At 36.8% G+C, this 19,003-nt stretch overlaps 2 protein-coding genes across 2 annotated transcripts; both read left to right on the top strand.

Annotated features, from left to right (window-relative positions):
- The first annotated feature begins 795 nt into the window (after positions 1-795).
- On the top strand, positions 796-8,586 carry LOC114286228 (cytosolic sulfotransferase 5). The gene is made up of 3 exons (XM_082897958.1): positions 796-1,409; positions 2,031-2,475; positions 8,373-8,586. The coding sequence occupies exons 1-3, from the start codon at positions 956-958 to the stop codon at positions 8,446-8,448; spliced, it is 975 nt and encodes a 324-aa protein (XP_082754084.1). The 5' UTR covers positions 796-955; the 3' UTR covers positions 8,449-8,586.
- Positions 8,587-8,730: 144 nt separating this feature from the next.
- LOC114286227 (cytosolic sulfotransferase 5) lies at positions 8,731-11,402 on the top strand. Its single transcript, XM_028229352.2, has 2 exons — positions 8,731-9,733; positions 10,680-11,402. Exons 1-2 carry the CDS (start codon positions 9,280-9,282, stop codon positions 11,198-11,200), a joined length of 975 nt encoding a protein of 324 aa, XP_028085153.2. The 5' UTR covers positions 8,731-9,279; the 3' UTR covers positions 11,201-11,402.
- Positions 11,403-19,003: the final 7,601 nt, after the last annotated feature.

Genomic DNA, 19,003 nt, shown 5'->3' with positions numbered 1-19,003 from the left:
GGTAGGATCATTATACTAAAATTTTCCATGTTAGCCACACCTTTTTAAAAATTATTTAACTTGATTTCAAGATTCGGAGATCTCACCATAATCTCGACAGTATATTTGGTGTGTTGTCGTTAATAATATATTGTTTTTGAAACTTCGTAGTCACGTAGTCAGAGTGAGTGTAATTGTTTTATCATTCTGCATGCAATTATTTAGTGGTTTCTGAGGATTGATAGAATATGTTAGTTTATTTTTAGGGGAAATTACTGTTGAGGACAGATTTTGGAAAATTATTAAACATTAGTGAAAAAGTTTGATTTTAATGATTAATATTTATAATGTTTACCATATTTTTGTAATGTGTTTTTTGACACCACTGAGGTGTAAAATTTTCCCCTATTTTTATTAGACGATTGAAAGAGACAGAAAATAGTAGTTAGATTTGTTTGATTATCTTAATAAAAAAGAAGTTAATTTTTGGCTAAAAAATCAGAAAATAAATAAATTGTTTGTTGGTTAAATAAGTGTTTCTATGAATGAGTAATTGTTTGGTTGATTATAATGTTTCAATAATTTGAACCGTGGTGGGTTCGAAGCGCCTAGATAACAAGATCAAATGATCAAATTTAAATTTGAGAGAATTTTAAACTATTAAAAGTTTACTTTTTAACTATTACCGAACATATTAATTTTTTTAGATTCTAAAATAATAAATACATAAATAAATAATCAATTAGAATAGCAATTATTCAATCCATTATAGGTTCATTTTGTTGATTTAAGTCATTTAATTTTTAATGTTCTGTTGACTGGATCGTTCATAGATGAAGTTAACTATGTATTTTTTTAAGACAAATTTGAACCATTATTCAATCCACCTAATTTTTCTTTTAGTAGATTAGTAGATAGATAAACAAAGGGAAAGATCTAACCATTTCCAACTTCCTAAGCCTCGTCTTCTCTAGTCATGGCAACTAATAACAGCTCCCCAAACACTTCCTCCTTTATTTCTCCATTGTTGGATGATCTTCCTCGAGAAACATGGAGAGGAATAAACGATCTCTACATGTGGGAAGGCTTCTGGTACAGGCTTCCTCACCTTGTGGCCGCCATTGCAGCACAATCACGCTTCAAACCTCGGGACGACGATATCGTACTTGCTTCCTCCATGAAGACTGGCACCACATGGCTCAAAGCTCTCATCCCTACCATCATGAACCCAAATGCTCGTTTGGCTGGCGATGAAGATGATGACAATTACGACCCTCTGATCAAAAACCATCCCAACGAGCTCATCCCATCTCTGGAAATTCAAATATTTGCAGAGAAATCTACTTATCTTCTCTCAGCCATGCCCTCCCCGAGGCTCTTTCGAACCCACTTGCCATACAAGATGCTTCCGGAGTCCCTCCGGAGCTCAGGTGATCCTGACCGAATTTTAAAAAATTATATATATATAATTTTAAAATTATTATTTGATGTTAAAATATATATATATATATATATATTATTTTGTTTACGTTTTTGTGATGCAAGAATCATGATAGCTTCCACTAACTTTTTATTATTATTTATTTCTTAATATTTTATTGTGAGAGTTTTCTTTAACTGTAAATGGAGAGATCTTTTTAGTCATTTTATGTAAACTATTTATAAAAATATGTTGGTATATAACTTTATCATATTTATCTCTCCAGTATACTTTTAAAATCATATTTTTGTTTATATTTTTAAAATAAATGTGATAAAATCATATTATTACGATTAATATAATTTGATCATGGGATCAATGTGATTTTTTTCAATGATATACACAAATTAAAATAAAAATTGAATATATTGGATCATCAAAGTGGAAGTGATAGTAAGACTAAAGACTGTTCAGTTGATGAATTATATGAATTTTCCTTTGACAGATTTCTCTTTATTTTTTTATAATTCTAATAATTTTAAGATTGAACAAACTGTTAGGAAAAAAAAAAAAAATGAGATATATTTTTTATTTCAGATTCTGCTCTTCACGTTTTCTGTTACACAATCAGGCTGCAAGATGGTGTACATCACTCGAAATCCCAAGGATGCCTTTGTATCCCTATGGCACTTCATAAACTCAGTTAGGACGAGCGAGCAAGGCCCGCTTCCCCTAGCTGAGACTTTCGACAAGTTTTGCAATGGGGTTCATCCTTATGGCTCGTTCCACGACCACGTTCTCGAGTACTGGAAAGAAAGCTTGAAGAGGCCTGACAAAATTCTCTTCATGAGATATGAAGAGATGAAGAGGGATCCGAGTGGGGAGGTGAAGAGGCTGGCTACTTTTCTGGGAAGGCCTTTTGGAGAAGAAAAAGAAGAAGTTGATAAGGTGCTGTGGAGGTGTAGCCTTGACAGGATGAAAAGCTTGGAGATTAATCAAAATGGGGTTGAGCCTTGGGTTGGGATTCCCAAAAGTGCTTATTTTAGGCTTGGGGTTGTTGGGGATTGGAAGAACATGTTAGGTTTTATTTCTTGGCAAACCCGTTTGACAAAACTCCTTTGAGTTGTAATTTCATTCGCATTTTTATTTCAGTGAGACTTTGAGTGTTTAGATGCGAATCCAACCCGAATCAAGCCTTTCAGAGAAGTTTGTGATGATAAAGCGTTCAAGATTGCCACTTCGCTGATTATGACGGGGATCGAGCTGCCCGGTCAGCTCGCGGGGGTCCAGGGGGCAGCGTCCCTTGGCGGGTCCGGGGCAGCGCCACGGCGGGGTCGAGGGGCAGCGCCCCCGAAGCAAAATGCAAAAATGCATTCCAAGTTGCCTGTTCGATCATGTTATTTTTTCCAGTTTTTCCATTTTTTGGCATTCGCGCTCGAGCGGGGAAAGTGACGCTCGAGCGGGGATTGGAAGCTCTCAGCATCTCTGCAGTCGCCTGTAAAAATACTAGAATGTGTGATTTTACGCTCGAGCGGATTCTCCTACGCTCGAGCGCATCTCAGTTTGTTCGCACACAGTTTTTGGTCAGTCCGCTCGAGCGGGATGTGTTGCGCTCGAGCGGAGATCGCGGGACAGATTCTATAAATTCGCGTATTGGGTCAGATTTTTAGTATAACTTCTCCAGATCTTCTTTTTGGTTTCTAGGGTTTATATCTGGGGATACTTTGGGAGTTTTCTTTGATGTTTTTATTGAGTATTCAACTCATGATCTAAAGAGAGTACATCAAAGGTTTGTTTGTTATACACAAAAGAGAGAGTTATTCTTCAGTTGTGGATTCTGAAGAATTCGAGCCTGAAGCTTTGGTGGAATCCGGAGTGGCTCATCAGAAAGACAATTCCGTGGTGAAGATGGGGTTGGAAGAGGCACATAGAGGTTGGTTCAATTAGGCGTTGTGGATTCGCTAGGTAATTGAGAGTATACCTGTGTAATTCCTTTAAATCTTCTTAGTGGATTGTTCTTGTGGCTGTTGCCCGTGGTTTTTTGATCACAGTTGGAGGTGTCCAATTGTGGTTTTTTCCACGTTAAATCGTTGTGTCTCTTTGTCTTAATTGTTTGATTGGGATTGTTATATTCTGCTTAAAATTGATACATAATCACAAATCAACATCTAGGGAATTTCTAGATTTTTCAATTGGTATCAGAGCAGGTCGTTCTATTTTTTTTTTTTTTAAAAAATATTTTCTTTTAGAACGAGATCTTGTTTGATTTGTGATAATGGATACAATTCGTGAAGGAAATTCTATGGTTCGACCACCCCTACTTGACGGATCCAATTATCCTTTTTGGAAAGCTCGGATGAGATCTTTTTTAAAATCTATTGATGAAAAAGTTTGGCAATCCGTCATGAATGGGTGGACTGAACCAACAATTACTGTTGATGGAGTTACAATCCCCAAACCAATTGATCAGTGGGACACAACTGACTACCAAAATAGTAGCTGGAATAGTAAAGCTATCAATTCTCTCTTTTGCGCTGTCACACCTGAAGAATTTAGTCGTATTTGTAATTGTGAAGTCGCAAAAGAGGCTTGGGATATCTTACAAACTATTCATGAGGGCACTCCTTCTGTTAAACGCTCAAAACTTCAAAGGCTCACATCTAGTTTCGAAAACCTTTCAATGAAAGATAGTGAGACCTTTGATGAATTTTATGCGAAGTTGAGTGACATTGTAAATTCCAGCTTCAATTTAGGTGAAAAAATTCCAGAATCCAAAGTTGTGGGAAAAATTTTGAGATCCTTGCCCGATCGGTTCCAACCAAAAGTTACGGCTATTGAGGAGGCTCAAGATGTTGACAACCTCAAGCTGGATCAGTTGGTTGGAAATCTCCAAACTTATGAGGCACACAGGAATTTCAAACAGAAACAAAAAAATATTGCTTTTAGTAGTGCTCATAAAGTTAGAGAGGATTCTGATGAGGATTGTGATATAGATTCCAAGATTATGGCTGCTTTTGTTAAACAATTTAAAAAATCTTTTTTGAAAAAGAATCCTAATCTTTTGGAATCTACTCATTCTCATAAATCTAAAGGCAAAGATAAACTCAAAATTAATTCTATAGCCAAGAAGGAGAAAGGAAAGATACAAGGAAACTCTGAAAGACTCCAATGCTATGAATGCCAAGGATTTGGCCATTTTGCTCAAGAATGCCCCACTCGTTTGAAGAAGAAGAAAGCCCTTGCCATCACTTGGGATGATGAATCTGAATCTGATGAAGATGAAAGTGACAATGAAGGTCAAGGCGAAGAGGGTCATAAACAATTTCTTGCTTTCATGGCGGCTTCTGAAGCTGAAGGACAAACAGATTCTCCAAAGAGGTCAGTTGAGAATATCACTGATGATGAATCCTCGGAGAGCGATCATGAAGAGCTTGAGCAAGCTTATGAAAAGTTGTATAAGGAGTCTCTTAAGTTATTCAAATTGAATGACAAACTCACAAAGAAACTCAAAGCATGTGAAAGTGAGAATGTCAAACTTAAGGAAGAGATTTCCGAGGCCAGGATTAATGCCATCAAGGGAGCTGATGATCGACAAGTTCTTTGTGCAAAATTGTTGACTTGTGAGACAGAGAGGAATGAGCTGCTGCAAACCCACGCCATGTATGAAGAAAAGATTGAATCTCTCGAGATGTCACAAGTTGCTTTGGAAGAACTAATGATCAAGAAAGAGGAAGAGCTCAAGTGTGCTATGGCTACCATTGGTCTTTGGAACAGAGGATCAAAGACTTTGGAGGATATCATTGGGTCTCAACAAATGAGTTGTGACAAGAGTGGCATTGGCTTTGGTGGTAAGAAAGAGCAAAAACAGATTGCTTCCTCATCTTATGATACAAGAACTCAAGGAAAGGGAGGACAAAAGATTCAACAAGATGAAAGACTTCTCAAACTCCCTAGAGTTGGTAAGGTAAAAGAAAAGAAGGTACACCCTGTTTTTATTTGTCATCATTGTGGTATGCATGGTCATATTCGCCCTTATTGTTATAAATTGCATGGGAGAGTGCCTCAAAAGGGTAGAAATTCGACTTACATGTCTAGGCGGAATACCAAGATTCATGAGGGTGTTCACTACACCACGACACTTACCAAGACCGCTAGACCTGATTTTGTTAAGACCAAAAAGATTTGGGTGAGAAAACTTGATTTGTGTTAATTTGTTTATTTGTTTTAGTTTTTGGATTTTTGTGTGTTTTTTTTTCGGGTCTTTTAATGTGTGCTTGTTTGCTTTTTGTCTTGCTTTGGTTAAGAAAAAAAAAAAATTGAAAAAAAAAAAAAGAAAGAAAAATTCCAAAAAGATTTTCTTAGTATGGTTTTGCAAGCTTGAATTTTTTGAGTGGTCCTTGGTACATATTGGAATTGATGAGAAAATCCATTACATGTTAATATGTGTGTGCTTTCTGTGGTCATTACTCATTTTGGAGTGTGTGTTCTTTGATTAGTATGTCTCATTCTGTACACACTCTTGGATTAGCAAATTCTGGAGTCTTCCGCCCTAGTGATTTTTTTTTCTATGGACTTCTGTCATTGATCTTTTGTGTTTCTAGAGGAATTGACCTATACTAGCATATCATGGGTGATGTTGAGTCTCTTAACCACCTACCATCTTTTTTGCACCTCCATGGCTTTCCCCTCTATTCTTTGCAGTCCAGCCATGAGGAAAAGGCTACCTCAGAGTCACCAACCAGGCCATCATTATTATATCCATGCTTCTCTGGTTCGGTTTCCATACTCTTGAGCGTGTCAGCCACCAATGATTGTGCAAAAGGAAAAGAAAAAGAAAAAGAAAAAGAAAAAAAATATATGTAAAAGAAAAAAAAAAAATGTGCAAAAGAAAGAAAGAAAAAAAAAACAAAACAAAAAAAAGATTCATTGATTGAGGGGGAGCCTCCGCCTTTACTCACCAAATACCCCTTGATTCCTAGTGGTTTGACTTTCCTTTGTTGTGCTTAGATTCTCTTGTCGGAGGTCCAGCTTTCATATCACTACTAGGATTGAATCTAGTATTTGTCGCACTCCAAGAGTCACACACACACTTTTATCATGGGATCTATGCTTTTCACATAATGCATCACTTTCTTTCATGAGGAATTTTCTACAGACTGTGCACATTGTGTTTACTAGTAATGGTGCTTCTTGGATAATCTTGTGTGTTTTAAGGTACTAATCTGAAATTCCTTACTTGCTCCACCATATTATTTTTATCATTCTCTTCTTGTTCACTGTTTTTCAGTGTTTGTGGTTGCTTTTAGTAAGGGGGAGTTTGGTTCATCTTGATTTGGGTGTGTAAGTGAGTTTGGTTTTTCATTGCAAGAGTTGTTTAGCATGAACAATTCATCTTGATTTGGGTGTGTAAGTGAGTTTGGTTTTTCATTGCAAGAGTTGTTTAGCATGAACACTTTGTTATGTTTGATAAGGGAGATTGGCTATTTATTTTGCATGTTGCTATGCCCTATTTGCCCTTCTTGCATGCCCCTGATATTTACATCGTCATATCATTGCTTGGGGTGGTCTATGATCTTGCTTTTGTTGTTTGAGAGTTGTTTTTCATGAGTCTTAGTCTTCATCTATTCATGTTTTCCATCTCATGTTTTAAGATAACTGTGTCATATGTCTATTGTTTTTTTCATATACTCTTGTGGAACTAATAGTTTGTTTTGGAGATTGTGGCACTAATAACTGTTTTGTAGATCATGACCTTGAGAAAGAAGTTGGTTTTGTTGGCTGTAATGGGTTGGGGTGTTTAGGATTTTCTTTGTTAGGTGTGTTTTGTCACGGCATTGCCAAAGGGGGAGATTGTTAGGTTTTATTTCTTGGCAAACCCGTTTGACAAAACTCCTTTGAGTTGTAATTTCATTCGCATTTTTATTTCAGTGAGACTTTGAGTGTTTAGATGCGAATCCAACCCGAATCAAGCCTTTCAGAGAAGTTTGTGATGATAAAGCGTTCAAGATTGCCACTTCGCTGATTATGACGAGGATCGAGCTGCCCGGTCAGCTCGCGGGGGTCCAGGGGGCAGCGTCCCTTGGCGGGTCCGGGGCAGCGCCACGGCGGGGTCGAGGGGCAGCGCCCCCGAAGCAAAATGCAAAAATGCATTCCAAGTTGCCTGTTCGATCATGTTATTTTTTCCAGTTTTTCCATTTTTTGGCCTTCGCGCTCGAGCGGGGAAAGTGACGCTCGAGCGGGGATTGGAAGCTCTCAGCATCTCTGCAGTCGCCTGTAAAAATACTGGAATGTGTGATTTTACGCTCGAGCGGATTCTCCTACGCTCGAGCGCATCTCAGTTTGTTCGCACACAGTTTTTGGTCAGTCCGCTCGAGCGGGATGTGTTGCGCTCGAGCGGAGATCGCGGGACAGATTCTATAAATTCGCGTATTGGGTCAGATTTTTAGTATAACTTCTCCAGATCTTCTTTTTGGTTTCTAGGGTTTATATCTGGGGATACTTTGGGAGTTTTCTTTGATGTTTTTATTGAGTATTCAACTCATGATCTAAAGAGAGTACATCAAAGGTTTGTTTGTTATACACAAAAGAGAGAGTTATTCTTCAGTTGTGGATTCTGAAGAATTCGAGCCTGAAGCTTTGGTGGAATCCGGAGTGGCTCATCAGAAAGACAATTCCGTGGTGAAGATGGGGTTGGAAGAGGCACATAGAGGTTGGTTCAATTAGGCGTTGTGGATTCGCTAGGTAATTGAGAGTATACCTGTGTAATTCCTTTAAATCTTCTTAGTGGATTGTTCTTGTGGCTGTTGCCCGTGGTTTTTTGATCACAGTTGGAGGTGTCCAATTGTGGTTTTTTCCACGTTAAATCGTTGTGTCTCTTTGTCTTAATTGTTTGATTGGGATTGTTATATTCTGCTTAAAATTGATACATAATCACAAATCAACATCTAGGGAATTTCTAGATTTTTCAGAACAGTCTGACATTGGAGATGAAAGAGCGTCTTGATGGAATTACAAGCTCAAAGCTGGCAGGGTCTGGGTTGGATCTCTAAATTTAATCATCTTATCACATATGGAGTAATATGAGTGAAACTGTGTTTTCACCCAAGTGCCATGAGAGGTTTTAATAATAAACAATAAAACCTACTACTGATTCTTCTATGCGATGCTCTCAAATTATATTTTAATTATAATGTCTCTTAATATAATGAAACTTAATAAATTATTAATTACAATTCTTCAATAATCGCTAAACAACATGGTCTCTTGCCTGTGTGATATTCTACATCAATACAACAATTACACACATTGTCACAAACCCATCCAAACCATTGATTTATATGGATTTTACAAGGACGCTGCACAAATCCATGGCATGGATGCATTTGTAACATGACCGCATTATTGTCACCGATGGTTGTGAATAATTACTTAAACTAATAATGTAGTGAGAAATTTTATAAGATGCGACATACAAGCACTATTTTTTTAGATTCTAAAATAGTAAAAAATAAATAAATAAGCAAAAAATCAACTAGAAAATTATTGTTTAGTATGTGTTGTGATTTATTAAGGACTAGAGCTAGAGGGTTCAATTCAATCCATTATGGGTTCGTTTTGTTAATTTAAACCATTTAATTTTTAATATTCTCTTAAATGGATCATTCATAAACAAAATTATGTTAATCAAAGATTAATAATTATATATTTAGATTATATTCATACACGACAAATATAAGTTGAAAAATAGACCGTATGTTTTTAAAGACAAATGTGAATTATTATTCAACTCACCTTTTTTTAGAAGATTTGAATATAGATAAACAAAGGGCACTTAAAAGATCTAACCATTTCCAACTTCCTAAACCTCATATTCTCGGGTCATGGCAACTAATAACAGCTCCCCAAACACTTCCTCCTCTACTTGTCCATTGTTTGATGATCTTCCTCGAGAAACATGGAGAGGAATAAACGATCTCTACATGTGGGAAGGCTTCTGGTACAGGCTTCCTCACCTTGTGGCCGCCATTGCAGCACAATCAAGCTTCAAACCTCGTGACGACGACATCGTACTTGCTTCCTCCATGAAGACTGGCACCACATGGCTCAAAGCTCTCATCCCTACCATCATGAACCCAAGTGCTCGTTTGGCTGGCCATGAAGATGATGACAATTACGACCCTCTGATCAAAAACCATCCCAATGAGCTCATCCCATCTCTGGAAATGCAAATATTTGCAGAGAAATCTACTTATCATCTCTCAGCCATGCCCTCCCCGCGGCTCTTTCGAACCCACTTGCCATACAAGATGCTTCCGGTGTCCCTCCGGAGCTCAGGTGATCCTGACAGATTTTTTTAAAAAATATGTAATTTTAAAATTATTATTTAATGTCAAAATATTTATTTATTTATTTATTTTATTTTGTTTACTGTTTTGTGATGCAAGAATCATTATTGCTTCCACTACCCTTTTTTTTATTATTTATTTCTTAATATTTTATTGTGAGAGTTTTCTTTTACTATAAATAGAGAGATTTTTTTAGTCATTTTATGTAAAGTATTCATAATAATATGTTAGTATATAATTTTATTCAGCATATTTGGTTTCAGTTTTTTAGAAATTAAGTTTTTTATTTTTTGTATTTTTTTGTTTTAATTGAATATTTTTAAAATTTTAAGTATTTTTTTTACTTTGTTAGATATACCTTACTTAGATGTATCTAAATAGTAAAATATTTGTAAAAAAAATTAATAAATACAAAAAAATATACTGAATTTTCATAATTTTTTTTTTTAATATTTTTGGTATTAAATTTTTTTTATAAATATTATACTTTTTAAATATATTTATGTTAGGTGTGTCTAAAATTTTTTTTAAAAAAATTGTTTTAAATATTCAAAAAAATTCATTGAAAATAAAAAAAAAATACAAAAAATAAAAAAGTAGATTTTTCTAAAAAGTATTTTCTGGAAACCAAAACTAAACAAGCTGATTATATTTGTCTCTACAAATGAACATTATATACTTTTAAAATCATATTTTTGTTTATTTTTTTAAAATAAACATGATAAAATCATGTAATTTGATCATGATTTTTTTCAATGATATACACAAATTGACATAAAAATTGAATATATTGGATCATCAAAGTGGAAGTGATAGTAAGACTTAAGACTCTTCAGTTGATGAATTATATGAATTTTCCTTTGACAGATTTCTCTTTATTGTTATTATTATTTTTTTTATAATTCTAATAATTTTAAGATTGAACAAATCATCAGGTTGCAAGATGGTGTACATCACTCGAAATCCAAAGGACGCCTTTGTATCCCTATGGCACTTCATAAACTCAGTCAGGACGAGCGAGCAAGGCCCGTTCCCCCTGGCTGAGACCTTCAACAAGTTTTGCAATGGGGTTCATGTTTGTGGCCCGTTCCACGACCACGTTCTCGAGTACTGGAAAGAAAGCTTGAAAAGGCCTGACAAAATTCTCTTCATGAAATATGAGGAGATGAAGAGGGATCCGAGTGGGGAGGTGAAGAAGCTGGCTGCTTTTCTGGGAAGGCCTTTCGGAGAAGAAGAAGAAGAAGTTGATAAGGTGCTGTGGAGGTGTAGCCTTGAGAGGATGAAAAGCTTGGAGGTTAATCAAAATGGGGTTGAGCCTTGGGTTGGGATTCCCAAAAGTGCTTATTTTAGGGTTGGGGTTGTTGGGGATTGGAAGAACAATTTGACATTGGAGATGAAAGAGCGTCTTGATGGAATTACAAGCTCAAAGCTGGCAGGGTCTGGGCTGGATCTCTAAATTTAATCATCTTATCACATATGGAGTAATATGAGTGAAACTGTGTTTTCAATAAGTGCTTTTTTTTAGTTAAAAAGCCAAGTGCCATGAGAGGTTTTAATAACAAACAATAAAACTTACTACTGATTCTTCTATGCGATGTTCTCAATTTATATTTTAATTATAATGTCTTTTAATATAATGAAACTTAATGAATTATTAATTACAATTCTTCAATAACCACTAAACAACATGGTCTATTGCCTGTGTGATATTCTACATCAATACAACAATTATGCACATTGTCAAAAACCCAACCAAACTATTGATTTGTATGGATTTCATAGGGACACTACACAAATTAATGGCATGGATGAATTTGTAACATGACTGCATTATTGCCACCAATGGCTGTGAATAATTACTTACTAATAATGTAGTGAAAAATTTTATGAGATGTGGCATACAAGTATCATTTATTAAGTAAGTTAGAAACAAAAGTGACTCGGTGTGTATATACGATTTCTTAAATATCATATTACACTCTGTTTGAATCATTGATTTAGGTACTGATTTAAATTTCGATTTGGAGGAGTGATGGTTTCACATATTTATTTATGTATAGATTTGGACTGACAAACGGGTAGGAAGCTTTGCCTTAATTAGGTGGTGTCATAACCACCGCCACCCCCCCCCCCCCCCCCGCCGCTTCATTGAACCTCCAAAATTTATGATCTAATCGATCGAGACCGTCATAAATGAAACCTAGATAGATCATATGATCTCTGTTCCATTAAAAACACATATATGTTATGACACCTATAATAAAAAGAAGACTACTTTGGACCATTCGTGATTCCACAAACAGTAATGATAAGGAGGTGCAAATTATAGACTCTGTACAAACACCCATAAAATATTTTACTAAAAAAAAAGACTGACTATGATCTTGAGTTCAGTTTCTGAAATAAAGCCTTTGTTTGAGAAGTGGGTTAGTTTTTTAGCTTTTTGACTTTTTTGGCTATTTTAGCCTGGGCTAAAAAGTTTGGATTGGAAAAGGCTTTTTGGCTTTTTTGACTTTTTTTATGAGAGAATAATGTAATGATTATAGGTTTGATGTTATATTTTATTTTTTGTGGCTAAAATAGCCTATTTTGTCTTTTGTGGCTAAAATAACCAAAAAAATCCCGTTTAGCTCTTGCCAAACGGAGCCAAAGTAGTTTCATTTTATTTCAGCTTGATCTTAAACATACTATGCTGTTTTGTTAGCACAATCACTATCATTCTACATTACTTCAAAAATGCTTATGGAACAATATTGGTGATTATAATTCCTAGTTTATTTTGAGGCATAGTCAAAACCATCACTTTGGGTAACTACTTCATGTGGTAATTAAGATTGGCCTCACTTTGATTTGACCGGTTGTGGACCCATCAGTACTTTGGGACGTAACTAAACCATAGTATAACTTGTCTAGAATATACACTTTAAAGAGTGTTTACTATAAAACCGGGCAATTAAATAATCAAACTAGAATAAACTCTTATGGGGTTCTAAGGGTATTGGCACTGTGAACATCTCGGTTTTTATCTTGCAGGGGTGGGTGGTTGTTTGCACCCATTTTTGCTAGTTCCTATCGATAGATGGACCAGTTGGGATATGACATGTGGCAAAATCAAGTGATGGTTCAACAGTTGTGAAAGAGAGTAAGTGACATGGGAGAGATTGATAAATGTGCATTAAACAATGTTGGTGATGGAGCAGTTACTGGCAGTGATCATGGACTCAGTGGGCAATCCTTCAAGAGGAAGCATGAACAAAGTGGTAGTCTTTCTCTATCGAGAGAAGGTTAGAAGGGCTTGCAGGCACGTGATAACTTGAAGAATGGGCAGTTCGACAAACATCAGTGAAGGTCTAATGTGATTGGAAGGCTTAGAAGCCAGGAAGCAGTTGCAGCAATTACACATCAACAGTTGCAGATTGAGGAGATTATGGGGGCGTGAGAAAGAAGAAGTATAAAAGTTAGAAATTTGTAGAGATAGTGGACATCATCAACAACACAAAGACTTAGTTTTAGACTTAGCATAATCCAGGAGTAGCTTTCTTAGTTTAGGAGTAGTTTCTTCTACAATTCGGATCCTTGTAAACTTTTGTGAACTTTAGTAATTTTATTTTGGAATTACTTTTTGTTTACTTTGTTTGCTTTGTAACTGTTATCATCAATTGATCCAAAGAAGTCCTCATCCTTTCGAGGCATTCGAACCAGTATCACAAATGTTTGATTGTTTCTGTTTAATTGTTCAGTTTAAGATTATTGCTTGGTTGCTGTTGATCTAACCCCAGCATAATTTTTACTACCAATTTTTGGCACGCCCAGTGGGACAACATTCTAATTTGGAACAATGGAAAAAACGAGTCATCAAAGCCAAATGAGTGGCCCTTTTGTACTGTCTATTAGCATTTTGATTTCACAATTAAAGAAGGTACTTGCATCTCTTTCAGTTGAGGAAAAACATATGCTGGTTTGTGAGTTAAGAAATGTTATTGATGATTTTTCTAGAGGGCAATGTCAGAGAAGGGTGGAGGTCCACGAGACACCTTCAAATATTGGTGTTGTTACTCCATCAATTGTCATGGTTGCAAAAACAGAAGGCCATGAGAATCAAAATTCCATGGCAAGCAGGCAATTTCACAATGAGAAAATATTTTCTGGGTTTTCAAAAAATATTTCTAACCTATTAATATGTGAAACAAAAAATTAGCCCTTTGTTGCAACTCTTAGTCCAGGGAGTAATGCAAACAATTTGGTTAAAAAGTGTGATCTTAAGCCAACTATGGCTGAAAATTATGAACAATCAAGTGTTCATGAGTTTGAAATCTTTGGCATTGTTCAAGATGTGAAGTATGAGTTTTTAAGACCATCTTATGCTATGGCTTTTATTGTTCAAAATCCTTTTTGAATTTGTGGATCACATCAAAGTTTGTTTTTTATGAAATGGCTAACAAGAGAACGAAGTTCAGAAAGTTATAGAAATATATTACTAATTGTGATTTTTTGATTAGCCAATTTCGAAGTACCAATAACTAAAACAATCTGATGTTTCAAATATTTGCTTTATGGTTTAGAGTGTATGTCGACATTGGAAGGTTATTGTGCTCCAACTAATAGGCCAATTCTTACTGAAGTATTTCTATGGTTTAAAACACTTGGTTTATGCATTGCTCTGTTGATTGTGTAAATACATTGTTGATTGATGTAATCCATTACCAATTTAAAAACTCCTACATGAATTACATTGAACTACATTTGTGAAGGATGCACAACATATTTATCATGGCTTTTGGTGGCTATCTTATTAACATGGGCTTATAATAATCATTTTTTGTTGGTTAGTAAAAAAGATTTATTTTAGTGATGATTTTTTGACAAATCAATTTTATATATAACTCTTTAAGAATAAGAAAGAATTCAAGTCTTCTCATTCTTAAAGAGTGGGGTGAGGCATTATTTGCACCCATTTTTGTTGGTTCATGTCGACTGGTGGACCAATTGGGATACGACATGTGGCAAAATCAAGTGAGCGTTCAACAGTTGTAAAAGAGGGTAAGTGATATGAGAGAGATTGATAAATGTGCATTAAACAGTACTGGTGATGGAACAGTTACTGGCAGTGATTATGGACTCAATGGGTAGTCCTTCAAGAGGAAGCATGAACAAAGTGGAAGTCTTTCTCTGTCGAGAGAAGGTTAGAAGGGATTGTAAGCACGTGATAACTTGAAAAGGGGGCAGTTCGACAGACCGAAGTGAAGGTCTAATGTGATTGGAAGGCCTAGAAGCCAGGAAGCAGTTGCAGCAGTTGCAGATTGAGGAGATCATGGGAGCGTGGGAAAGAAGAAGTATAAAAGTCAAAAATTTGCAGAGAGAGTGAACATCATCAACAACACAAAGACCTAGTTTTAGACTTAGCATAATCTAGGAGTAGCTTTCTTAGTTTAGGAGTAGTTTCTTCTATAATTCGGATCCTTGTAAACTTTTGTGAACTTTAGTAATTTCATCTTGGAATTACTTTTTGTTTTCTTTGTTTGCTTTGTAACTATTATCATCAGTCGATCCAAAGAAGTCCTCGTCTTTTTGAGACATTCGAACCAGTATCACAATTACATGATTGTTCATGTTTAATTGTCTAGTTTAAGATTATTGCTTGGTTGTTGTCGATCTAGCCCCGGCATAATTTTTACTAACAAGTGTTCAGTCATCAAAATAAAAACCAAACTACACTACAAAAAAATTGATTTTTTGCGACGGTAAAATGCCGTCGCAAATACCCAAAACGCCGTCTCAAAAAGTTTTTTGCGACGGTAACTGGCCTTTTGCGACGGCAAGGGGGGGTCGCAACAGAGGGGGTTGCAAAAGGGTTTTAGCGACGGTATAATGCCGTCGCCTTTTCTTTGTGACGGCAAAAATGCCTTTTTGCGACGGAAAAATGCTGTCGCCATTAACGCATGAAAATCTGAGTTTTTTTTAGACGGCACTGTGTTGCCGTCGCTAAAAGGGTTATTTGCGACGACACAAATACCGTCGCTAAAAGGTTATTTGTGACAGCACTTGATGCTGTTGCTAAAGTACTATTGGCGATGGCAAATTACACCGTCGCTAAAAATCTTCCTTTTCAACCAAATGCCCTATCTTTTGCGACAGCATTACTGTCGTCGCAAAAAACCCTGGTTCTATTTTTCTTTTTGAGACGGTGTGTGTGCCGCCGTCTCAAAAAAAAAAAAAACTGTAATAAAATTATTAAAAATATGAAAATAACCTGTATTAAATGAAAAATAACTAAAAAAAATCAATAATTACATAATAATATAAAACGTCCAGTATATAAATAAAAATTCATCCATAATTAAAATATTCTTCCATTTATAACAATACATCAGCAAAATTATCCCAATACATAATGTTGCATAATACATACATAATGTCATTCACAAATCTAAATAACGTAAATAAAAAACAAAAGTTTTCGTTATGATTCTTCCGTGGGTTACAAAAACAAAAGTTAGTCATAATCTTTACACGCCTACATTCCACAAGAAGCAAACTGCTACTCCGAAAATATCTGAAAATAACAAAATAAAAATAATTAATGACAATATAATTGTGTTAATATTTTAATAACAGAAAAACATAAAAAATTAACTACTATATAATTACAAAGATAGTTTAGTAAATAATTTTGGCTAGATAGAAATCCGACCCTAACTCCCACACCGGAAACCCGATTGGAGTCCCGTCTTCTCCCACAAGTCTCTTGTGCCTAGGCGGTCACGTGTGCCAAGTTTCGTGCTAAACCGACGTCGTTTGGTGATTTTGGGGTGTCAACACCTCGAATTCAAGTTTCTTAAGGAACTAGTTTGCCTAGACCGAAATCCGGCTCTAACTCCCAAACCGGAACCCCGATTGGAGTCCCGTCTTCTCCTACAAGTCTCTCATGCCTAGGCAGTCGTGTGTGCCAAGTTTCGTGCTAAACCGATGTCGTTTGGTGATTTTGGGGCATTAACACCTCGAATTCAAGTTTTTTAAGGAACTAGTTTGTCTAGAGTGAAATCCGGCTCTAACTCCCAATCCGGGAACCCGATTCAAGTCCCATTTTCTCCCACAAGTCTCTCATGCCTAGGCCGTCGTGTGTGCCAAGTTTCGTGCTAAACTGACTCCGTTTGGTGATTTTGGGGCGTTAACACCTCGAATTCAAGTTTCTTAAGGAACTAGTTTACCTAAAGTGATATCCGACTCTAACTCCCAAACTAGGAACCCGATTCGAGCCCCATCTTCTCCCACAAGTCTCTCGTGCCTAGGTGGTCGTGTGTGCCAAGTTTCATGCTAAACCGACGTCGTTTGGTGATTTTGGGGCGTTAACACCTCGAATTCAAGTTTCTTAAGGAACTAGTTTGCCTAGAGTGATATCCAACTCTAACTCCCAAATCGGGAACCCGATTCGAGCCCCGTCTTCTTCCACAAGTCTCTCGTACCTAGGCGGTCGTGTGTGCCAAGTTTCGTGCTAAACCGATGTCGTTTGGTGTTTTTGGGGCGTTAATACCTCGAATTCAAGTTTCTTAAGGAACTAGTTTGCCTAAAGTGAAATCCGGCTCTAACTCCCAATCCGGGAACCTGATTCGAGCCCCGTCTTCTCCCACAAATCTCTCGTGAATAGGCCATCGTGTGTGCCAAGTTTCGTGCTAAACCGACGCCGTTTGGTAATTTTGGGGCGTTAACACCTCGAATTTAAGTTTCTTAAGGAACTAATTTGCCTAGAATGATATCCGACTCTAACTCCCAAATCGGGAACCTGATTCGAAGCCCCGTCTCCTCCCACAAGTCTCTCGTGCCTAGGCAGTCATGTGTGCCAAGTTTCATGCCAAACCGACGCCGTTTGGTATTTTGGAGCGTCAACACCTTGAATTCAAGTTTTTTAAGACACTAGTTTTCCTAGAGTGATATCCGACTCTAACTCCCAAATCGGGAACCCGATTCGAGCCCCGTCTTCTCCCACAAGTCTCTCGTGCCTAGGCGGTCGTGTGTGCCAAGTTTCGTGCTAAACCGATGTCGTTTGGAGATTTTGGGGCGTTAACACTTCAAATTCAAATTTTTTAAGAAACTAGTTTGCCTAAAGTGAAATCCGACTCTAACTCTCAATCCGAGAACTCGATTTGAGTCTCGTCTTCTCCCACAAGTCTCTCGTGCCTAGGCCAACGTGTGCCAAGTTTCGTGTTAAACCAATGCCATTTGGTGATTTTGGGGCGTTAACACCTCGAATTCAAGTTTCTTAAGAAACTAGTTTGCCTAGAGTGATATCCGACTCTAACTCCCAAACCGGGAACCCGATTCGAGCCCCATCTTCTCCCATAAGTCTCTCGTGCCTAGGCGGTCGTGTGTGCCAAGTTTCATGCTAAACCGACGTCGTTTGGTGATTTTGGGGTGTTAACACCTCGAATTCAAGTTTCTTAAGGAACTAGTTTGCCTAAAGTGATATCCGACTCTAACTCCCAAACCAGAAACCCGATTCGAGCCCCATCTTCTCCCATAAGTATCTTGTGCCTAGGCGGTCATGTGTGCCAAGTTTTGTGCTAAACCGACGTCGTTTGGTGATTTTGAATCAACTATAATATGACATTAATTGAACTAATACAATTACAAAGACAGTAAATTAAGAAACTGAACATTAACTACAACCTTGGCCTGAATTCAATTACTAATGTTTATTAAATATCAGTCTATTTCCACATCAAGTGTTTCTCCTTTTGCGGCTTCCCTCACCCAACCAACTTCTTTATCACGGTGCATTATGTTTTCTTCTAATTGTTGGCTCATATATGGCTCGATTTCTGGATCAGTCGAATTCATATCAAATAAACCTTTTTGAGACATCTTCACCACTACTTTCCAGTCTGGTTCTAACGGGTCTGCAACATACCAAACTTACTCTGCTTGGGATGTCAAGATGAAAGGTTCATTAGTAATTCGATCATCTCGGTACAACAAATGATTGAAGTTGACCAACGTGAAATTGAAGACATCTTGTAACTTCCCGTGAATGTTGTCAATCCAATCACACTTAAACAACACATGCTTCTTCTCATTGGAATATCAAATCTTAACAATATCTGTCAATTGTCCATAATAGTACACAGACCCTACACGAGGATTCTTGTCTTTCTGACTAGTATAACTTATGGTATCTGCCTTCAAAGCTACACCACAATTTTGTGTGGCTCGACGGTCATCCATGCCTTTACTCGATACCGAAACCCATTCATTATATACCCAT

Source organism: Camellia sinensis, chromosome 1, assembly GCF_055761805.1.
Source record: "Camellia sinensis isolate YWXY chromosome 1, ASM5576180v1, whole genome shotgun sequence".
Lineage (NCBI taxonomy): Eukaryota > Viridiplantae > Streptophyta > Magnoliopsida > Ericales > Theaceae > Camellia > Camellia sinensis.
This window is presented reverse-complemented; position numbering and strand designations above follow the sequence as displayed.

What these genes read in the sequence shown, in the direction of transcription:
- LOC114286228 (XM_082897958.1), top strand. Translation starts at nt 956, where the DNA reads ATGGCAACTAATAACAGCTCCCCAAACACTTCCTCCTTTATTTCTCCA. An exon ending in GGAGTCCCTCCGGAGCTCAG is followed by an intron (nt 1,410 to 2,030) that starts GTGATCCTGACC and finishes TTACACAATCAG; the next exon opens with GCTGCAAGATGGTGTACATC. An exon ending in GTTGGGGATTGGAAGAACAT is followed by an intron (nt 2,476 to 8,372) that starts GTTAGGTTTTAT and finishes TTTTCAGAACAG; the next exon opens with TCTGACATTGGAGATGAAAG.
- LOC114286227 (XM_028229352.2), top strand. Translation starts at nt 9,280, where the DNA reads ATGGCAACTAATAACAGCTCCCCAAACACTTCCTCCTCTACTTGTCCA. An exon ending in GGTGTCCCTCCGGAGCTCAG is followed by an intron (nt 9,734 to 10,679) that starts GTGATCCTGACA and finishes ACAAATCATCAG; the next exon opens with GTTGCAAGATGGTGTACATC.